This window comes from Hemibagrus wyckioides, linkage group LG14 (assembly GCF_019097595.1).
Source record: "Hemibagrus wyckioides isolate EC202008001 linkage group LG14, SWU_Hwy_1.0, whole genome shotgun sequence".
NCBI lineage: Eukaryota > Metazoa > Chordata > Actinopteri > Siluriformes > Bagridae > Hemibagrus > Hemibagrus wyckioides.
The window spans coordinates 7,143,393-7,152,092 of record NC_080723.1 but is presented as its reverse complement, the minus strand read 5'-3'; the positions used below and the strand labels follow the sequence as shown (position 1 = coordinate 7,152,092).

General features: G+C 36.1%; 1 protein-coding gene across 2 annotated transcripts; it reads right to left on the bottom strand.

The window, feature by feature from the left end:
- Positions 1 to 549: 549 nt before the first annotated feature.
- On the bottom strand, positions 550 to 8,174 carry tph1a (tryptophan hydroxylase 1 (tryptophan 5-monooxygenase) a). Of its 2 annotated transcripts, XM_058407569.1 has the most exons (11): positions 7,996 to 8,174; positions 6,106 to 6,243; positions 5,442 to 5,625; positions 5,000 to 5,100; positions 4,712 to 4,779; positions 3,779 to 3,975; positions 3,442 to 3,577; positions 2,704 to 2,830; positions 2,483 to 2,578; positions 2,214 to 2,347; positions 551 to 1,713 (listed from the first exon to the last, which is right to left on the bottom strand). In XM_058407569.1, exons 1-11 carry the CDS (start codon positions 8,089 to 8,091, stop codon positions 1,548 to 1,550), a joined length of 1,443 nt encoding a protein of 480 aa, XP_058263552.1. In that variant the 5' UTR covers positions 8,092 to 8,174; the 3' UTR covers positions 551 to 1,547. The 2 variants fall into 2 exon arrangements, with proteins under 2 accessions (XP_058263553.1, XP_058263552.1); XM_058407570.1 differs by lacking the exon at positions 6,106 to 6,243 and having other exon boundaries at positions 550 to 1,713.
- Positions 8,175 to 8,700: the final 526 nt, after the last annotated feature.

The window sequence follows — 8,700 nt, the reverse complement described above, 5'->3', positions numbered from 1 at the left end:
GTTCTTGGATTTCAGGAAGGATAGACATTGACAGCATGGGTGTGAGACCTGTAGCATGACTCTTTAGTCACTCAGGAAAGTAACTGCTTGGGAAATATAACATTCAGCAGAAAAGAAAGGGATCCAATGCCAGTGTGTTATTAACTAACTGGGTAATGTAGTACTCTAGCTCTAGGCAATGTCTCAAAATGCTAGCAACGCTTAGCTACAGGGCTAGATAAAGAGGGTTCATTAAGGAATCCTCTTTATCTAGGAATCTAGGAATCAGCAAGCCAGCTAATATAACAAACTCAGATGTTGAAAGTACTGGGAGGTTGCTTGACGGTGTCAGGTTCTTAGTCACAACCCCACTGTTTGGAGTCCAAACCCTAACTGAGACCCTACTCAGTATGGGGGAACTAATAGAAAACCAAATCGATTTCCTGTATCTGTGTTAGAGAACCCAGTTGTGGAGAGTGCAGTATGTTAGAAAGAACCACAAAAACACAGTGGCATTGTTAGAAAAATAAGGAATTTTTAATATTTAATTACCTTTTCACTAATAAAATCACATTTGTTTAAATATTTAAACCTGTATTGTATTGTATTGCAGTAAGGCTGTTTAACATTACTTATTTCTTAGCTAAGCATTATTGACACAGCAGAATTACCCTTAAATAATCATTAACATATTTACACAACTAATTATCCTTCTAAACCAATACAAGCTCTGACTGTTATAGCATACAAGACATCAGATATGACAAACAAGATAGAATGTATATGTATAGACAAAGAAATATAGTATAGTATCATAAAGTTCAATTAAGTTCACAAAGACAAAATATTACATGTGCTTGTCATTTCCAACATAGAGGAAAAGTCAAAAAATGATACTAAATTTACTAAAGATATACAGCAAGCTCATAATAAATAGTACTGAATACAATTACACAAAGGTGCCTTAAAATACAGTGAGTTCGATGACTTTTACACAAAAACTGAAATCACAAATACAATACTCAGACCAGAACCACCATAACTTAATCTTAATAACATACTTCAAAATCATGGTCTTGTGCAATATAAAAGACATTTTATTTACTATCCATCCATTTTCTGTACCACTTTTCCTACACCGAGTCACAGCGAATCTATCTCAAGAGCCTGAAATTTATCCCAGTGTACTCAGGGTGCAAGACCGGGGAACACACAGTACAGGATAGCAACCCAACACAGGGCACAATCACACACACACCAATTCACACTTTATGGACATTTTAAAGACACCAATCTGCCTAAATCACATGTCTTTGGACTGGAAAGGAAACCCCCGAAGCACTGGGAAACATGCAAACAGCACACACACAGGGTAGAGGCTTGACAATACCCCAAACCCAGAACGCAGACGTCACCATGCACCCCCATTGTAAGCATTTTACATAAATAGATAACAACAGCTCATGGAAATTTCTGTGATTAGCTTGAAAATAATACTCTGAATCATCTTGATTTGAAGGAAATGTGTATATAAAGCAGAACATACATATATTTTTATACAGGAACAGTTACTTTCTATTGAGTCTGTTAAGAGCATCTCCCACAATGTCCAGTTCATGTCTTAGTTCCTCCACCACACAGTTGATGCTAGCTGTGTCCTTCAGCACATCCACACTCTGTGTATAGGGGTTGTAACGCACTGTAAAAGGTCGCTTGATTGTCTTTGCAAACTCCCTGGAATTGTGAGGATGAATTCAAAGTTAGTAAAAATGACTGTACACACACACACACACACACACACACACACACACACATACATACATATATATATATATATATATATATATATATATATATATATATATATATATATTTATTTATTTATATGTTTATATGTTTATATATATATATATATATATATATATATATATATATATATATATATATATATATATAAACATTATATACATACATACATATATATATATATATATATATATATATATATATATATATATATATATATGTATGTATATAAATATATATTTTTTTATATATATATAATGTTTTTTAAAAGATATACAATATATATAAAATTACTATTTACATGACTAATTCAAGATTAACATTAGCAAATAAAATGTTAGTCTTTAAATTAGACTATACTCCAGGTATTTTCATTTGAAGATGTTTTTGTTGTGTTAAAAGTCTTTTAACCTCTTCATCCTACATACCTCATCTTCACTTTTGCCTCCTCAAAGCTCTCTGACATAAAATAGACATCCTGGAATGTTGTTATAATGCACTCCTGTTTGCATGTGACTTTGGGGTCAAAGGGCATGATGCTAGCGTTCCCTGACAGAGCATGCTGGGACAGAAATATTCTAATTAGACATGTAAACATTTACAGGTAGAGTAAGGTAAAGAACGCTTGAATGCAAAATGAATAACTATCATATCCACACAGAATGAGAGGACAAGACACAAATAAAGCCAGTGTTACCTTCAGTTCACTGATGGAGGACAGCAGACCTGCACCATATGCTCTCAGCTTCCCCTCCTGTTTACAGAGTCCAAACTCCACAGTGAAGAAGTAACACTGCAAGACAACAGAACCTCCATAAACATCCATTTCAAGACATATTAACATTGTAAAGCATTTATAATGAAGATAAATCCATGAAACATGAAGTAGAGTGATTTCGAAATAGGTGTTATACTCACTGTGGCTAATTTCTGAACTTCCTCATCGGATACTCCAAGTGATGCAAGTCCAATCTCCTGACTGAACTGTGCGAAGCTGGGCTCAGCCAAAAGAGGCACGTGACCCAGCAATTCATGACATGTGTCCCTGAAATACACATTGCCTTCAGTAACTGTTCTAAACCCATACCATCCAGATCTAACTGGACTGTTCTGTTTAATATACTGTAACTATATATACTATGCGGGTGTTAGCTTTTTTTTTTTTTTTTTTTTTAAGCTTAATCTACAGTATAAACATCAGCAGTTACATAGTTTGAAAACATTTGGTTGTCTTGTTAGCTAACTTGCTAACAACTTGCTAAGACCTCAGCATTTTCCATCCAATTTTTTTTGTTGTTGTTGTAATTTCATCCTGCACAGTTTCTCATCCCTCAGCCCCATGATTCTCAGTCACCCCCAAATAATCACCTTCACTGTTTCTAATTTATTGAGTCATTAACTCAGACGCTAAGGCCAGTAGTCTCAACATCCCATATTTTCACTGTTGGTTTATTTTTTCACTTGCGACTGAACCTGATTTATGAACCTGGCCTGATTTATGATATTTTGCTCTAGTCTTTAATTACGTGTTTACTAGTCGACCCTGACCAAGTCTTTGGTGATTCTATTAAAATTTGTTTGCACTTAAATTAAATTTTACTGCATTCATGGTCAATATTTCTACACAAGTTATTAACTGATGCTGTGTGTACTCACGGTTCAGGTGTGTAGAGAGGGTCTGAGCTATGCCGGACATACTGCGTGCAGTGGAACACACGGAAAGCCAATCCAGCCAGGAAGTCTCTTGGGGAGAGATATCCTGCCACAGGTCTTATGGTGAACCCTGTACGCTCTGAAGATGCAGCAATAGAGTCACTGCTAATGTGTGTTAAAATATTTCCAAATAAACAGTGGACAATCTTGAACTCTCTCTCTCTCTCTCTCTCTCTCTCTCTCTGTCTCTCTCTCTCTGTCTCCCTCCATGTCTCTCTCCCTTTCTCCCTAAATCTAAATACAATAAAATAAATAATTCAGAAGGTGTCATCTGTCTCACCTTTCAGGAAGCGTGAGATGTCCTCCAGCTGTGGGATGTTGTCCTCACGATAGTCACAGTATTTGGTGAGCAGTGGCAGGTTTTTCAGGTACTCACGGCAAGCGTGTGTGGGGTAAAGCTTATTGAGCTCTCGGAACACGACCCCCCAGGTCTTCACCTCCTCCTCTGTAAACTCAATTCGGGGAATGGGGTTTCCACTGGTAAATGGAGACACGGAAAACAATTGTGTATTATTAATATCTTATTGACAGATTAGTCAGAGCTTGTTGTTCTTTTTCCACACCAGTCACTCTGGTGCACTCATTCTAATACATTATTGCTTCAGTAATTTACAGTGACTTGTAGAGGGACATTTGGACTTTCAGTGACATACTCTATGTAATCTAAGCCTAAAAACAGATATTAAACAAAGAAATTATAAGACTGTTGATTTCGGAAAGCTTCATGAGAAAGAGAGATAATGGCAGTGATAATAGGAACTAACTTGTTTTTAGGATGTTCTACCAATTTAACTAAAAGGGGTTAAATTATGACATGTAGTTCTTTAATAAATTGTAATAATAATAATAATAATAATAATAATAATAATAATTGCCAGTTTGCTGTGGTATAAGGGGAATAAAATATGATGGGGATTAGTGAAATAAGAAAATAACCAAGAACCTGGTTTGCTGCCACCCCAGTGTTCATTATTTCTTTATAACTATTTATAACTTTATACTATTAAACACACCACCCTCTCATTGGTTATTTCCCTGTAACAGCATGCCTTGTGTTTTATTCTTTATTAAGCTTACTGTAAATGAATTCTTGACATTTTAAGAATTCTTGACATTGACTTTCACTTAAACGTACCAGAGCCTTAAATGTACCAGAGCCTACATTAAATGAAAAACACTAATACAAAATAATCCTTATCAGGAATTTACTTACTGTTTGTAACTCATAGCCAAATCTGCAAAATATTTTCTCCTTTTGCGGTAGACGTTGTCCTTAAATCCCTACAGAACAGAAACACAACAGTGTATACAGGAACACTCTAAACACTCTAAATGTTTTGTGACATTTAGATCTTGTATTAGATCTTGTTATTAAAACAGCTGAGGATTTGACATAGAAACACAAGACAGCAGCTAAAATGTACAGCACATTTATTCATTCTTGTTCTTTTTAGCAAATCACTCTGTGGTGTCAACTAATTAACTAATTAACAATGTTTACCGGGTGATCTGCATCCAGATCTGAGCCATACATCAGCACACGGTTTGCACAGTTATCCAGATCAGAGATCTTCCTTGGAAACCAGGGTACATCCTCCATTTCTGTGAAATATAGTAATTTAAGATTTTTATTTCAATGTGAGGAACAATGTGTGAATGAAGATACTGTAAAAATGTTTTTAAACACAAGTGATAATATGTTTTTTACAGATTCTACACAATTAGACAAAATACTGTTTGTCCAGGAGAAAATGTTGGTTATATGTTGGTAATTAGTCTACAGACAGGCTTCAAAATGTTGTAAAATGGTTAGAAATTTTAAAGGAGTCCATTTGCAAAATAATGCATAAAAGTAGAAGAAGAAGATATTTCTAGACATAGGTCTACAAATTATTCAGACTGCCTAGTATGTTTGGCATGTAGTCATGATTTCCAGATCGTACCGCTCTCTTCCGGTAGTCGGTTGTCGGGTGAGTCCAGCTCGAGCACGTTGACGTGTTTACTTAGCAGCTGGATGATGTCACTGAGCTGCTCACGGTTACTGTCACAGTCCACCAAGATCTCAAACTCAGAGTTGCGCCTCCTGGACTTTCGGGATTCGATGTGCACAAGGTTGACGTGGTTTTCCTGTTTGTTAAAAATCAAGAACAGTTCTGTCATATGCACAAGCTTTCTTGTTGGAATTCTCATGCATGTGCAGTGAATAAAAACTAAAGGACAAATAATAATTCAAAACTGAAAGGAAATAAATATTTTTTTTGGCTATATGTATAGTGTCCAGTGTAGATTGGAAGAAGTAAGTATGAAAGTATGAAATTCAACATAAATAAAAGTGGTGGTTAAAATACTTACTGTAGTAAGCTTGGCCATATCTGAAGGGATTTATTTTTAAATATGGGTTGTAAATCATTTTATTTAAAAATAACTTGAATAAGTACTGAAGACAATATTGTAGATTTTTTAAATTATTAGTTTAGAATCATTTAAATAGCCCTATGGAAACAAGATGCTTTTCTTTGTTTAAACTCTTACTTTAAACAAAGTTTAAACTAAACTTTAAACAAGATGACCTAACTAAATATAAAACCACTGCTGAAATGTAATTACCTGGAACAGTTTCAGTGCTTTGACGAGCCCCCCGACTTCATTCTTTAGTGTGAATACTATAGCTGCACGACCCTTTTCCTCAGACACACTCTTGTTATCTTTGTTCTCATCGATCTTAGGAAATGTTGATTTGTTCATCTGTAAAAGATGCCAAAAAACTGTCAATGTGATTACTGTCTCTGTCTCTTGTCAGTGTCTGCAATAAAACGATTATCAACTCTTTTTAAAACACTGTATTGAGGGTGTGGATTAAATGGGTATGGATTAAGTGAAAGAGTCTCTTAAAGAGCATTTAATTACATAGCCTAATAAGTGTGCACACAAGCTCTCTCTCTCTCTCTCTCTCTCTCTCTAACCTAATGGTTTATTCCAATAACTAACATCAGTAAAGAGGAAAATGAACAGAAAATCCCTGCTAGGCTATATCACGTTCTTGTGTCTTTTTTCTAGGAGAGTAATTCTTCCCATTCCTCTCTAGGAGGAAGTGTTCTTTACTGCATCTTTTTCTCCCTCTCTCTCTTTCCAAATAAGAGGTGTCACCTAAATTATATTCTGTTTCAATAGGCTATTTATTACTCTTAGTCTTTAAGTAAACTACATTTGAATTAATAAATACATCAAATAAAATCCTTTAAATTCAGTAAATACATTTTCAGTAGACGAAATACAGTGTCAGTGCCCAGAGATCACTCACACTCATAAATATTCTGTTATTATTATTATACTAAAAATATTTTATTAAAAATATTCTACAATTATCCTATTTTTTCCTAACAGATTATCAAGATATACTGATATCTAAAAACATTTCTTTAAAGAGGCGCAATTCAGAAACACGCAGCTCATGTACTGACCGCTGTAGCGTGCGCAAGCGCGAGCTGAAGTAGCTTTCTGTGCGCGCGCTGTCCCGTCTGCAGTGCCGAGAGCATGAGGTTCACTTTAACCAACACCGAGAGCATGAGGTTCACTTTAACCAGCACGAGTCTCATTACCTCAATCCCATTTGGCGTGCGAACAAGGCTATTAATAACCCCGCTTTACCCTAATCTGAACACGGATTGTGGTGCAATTAATCACTGTTCTTACGCGCTTTGCATTTACGCATGCTCATTTACGCAAGTAGATTCAGAGTTTAGAGTTTCTGGCTTTTTTTTTTTTTTTTTAAAGTAGTCTTAATTAACAGAATAAGTTGCTTCTTTCAGCCATCTCTCTCTCTTTATTTTTTATGTATTATGATTTTATTATTTATCTATCTATCTATCTATCTATCTATCTATCTATCTATCTATTTTTTTTTTTTTAATTTTAATAAGTTTCTTTTTTTATGTTACTCCTCTTACTGGTGCTGCTGTGTCAACTTCAATTAGGTTCTCCTAATGGGGATTAATAAAAGTACATCTCTCATCTTTCTGGCACTGCACTTTGACAGTTCCACGTGTAAGCCTCTCATCTTAAAATATAATCTAGCCTAATTACCCACAAAATAGGGTAATTCGTCTTCGCGAGTAAAATTTGATAAGGCATCACTGCTTCCATGGCCGCTTTTGTTTCTCGGACACACACTGCGTGGCGGTCTTGACCGTCTTAAAGTCTGACGCACGAACAGTCTCGCCAGGATGACTCGGCTTAACGATTATATTAAAGCTCGTGTCTGGTTAATAAATCGACCATACACACCTGTGGACACGAGAGACATCGCAGGACCTGTACATCGACCTAAAACTTACAGATATTACAAAGGAATAAGTTTATAGGCCATGTTGATGGCTTTGCATCAAAAACAGAAACCTCATGTTAGTAGGTTGGTTAACCTTCTCTTATTTTGCTTCACTGTATACAACCAATCTAGGAAACTCAATCCCACACGCAAGTCGGAGTCCGGCGTCTCACCTCATTATTAAGTTGCTTTTCTTCCAAATACAAGCCGAGGTTCATTGAGTCAAATGACCTTCCTCTGCGTGGCCCCTCGCTTTTGCTCGAGTACATTGTGGGTTCGCTTGGACGCGCGCCTTTTATTTGGACCCGTGGGTCAGTCTCTTGTTTTGCAGGATGGAGTGATGCAGTGGACGAATGCAGGATGCTACTTATGGACACCAGTGAGGAGGGACAGGAGGATGGATGATAAGCTTCCCCCGCACAGCGAATGGAAAAAGAGCAGTGCGCTTCACGTCATGGGCCACAAGACCCACACCTTTTTTTTTTTTCATTTTTATTCTCTCTTCATACAGAAAATGCGCGCAGTGTAAACGCAGATTACTTCGTCACAAACAGGGTAATGAGTCACGTAAAAAAAAAAAAAATCTGCAAGTCACGCAGGATTTGAGGACAGGCTATACACAATATAGTACAATAGCAAAGTACTCAAAACCCTCACAACCTCTTTGGTCAATGAATGCATCTATTGTGACTATAAAAACACACCATACAATTTCTTTATCCATTTATAGAGAGAAAGGCGTTTTTGTCCTGCTACACTTTTAAAGGTGCAATAGTCAATATTTGTTCTTCCTTATTAGTGCAATGACAATGGAGATAGTCATGCTGAAATGATTAAAATAAGAGTATTTCATGGAACAAGTTGTAATACGTAGCTGG

What these genes read in the sequence shown, in the direction of transcription:
- tph1a (XM_058407569.1), bottom strand. Translation starts at nt 8,091, where the DNA reads ATGTACTCGAGCAAAAGCGAGGGGCCACGCAGAGGAAGGTCATTTGAC. An exon ending in CCGACTACCGGAAGAGAGCG is followed by an intron (nt 5,101 to 5,441) that starts GTACGATCTGGA and finishes TATATTTCACAG; the next exon opens with AAATGGAGGATGTACCCTGG. An exon ending in CATCTCACGCTTCCTGAAAG is followed by an intron (nt 3,578 to 3,778) that starts GTGAGACAGATG and finishes CTGCATCTTCAG; the next exon opens with AGCGTACAGGGTTCACCATA.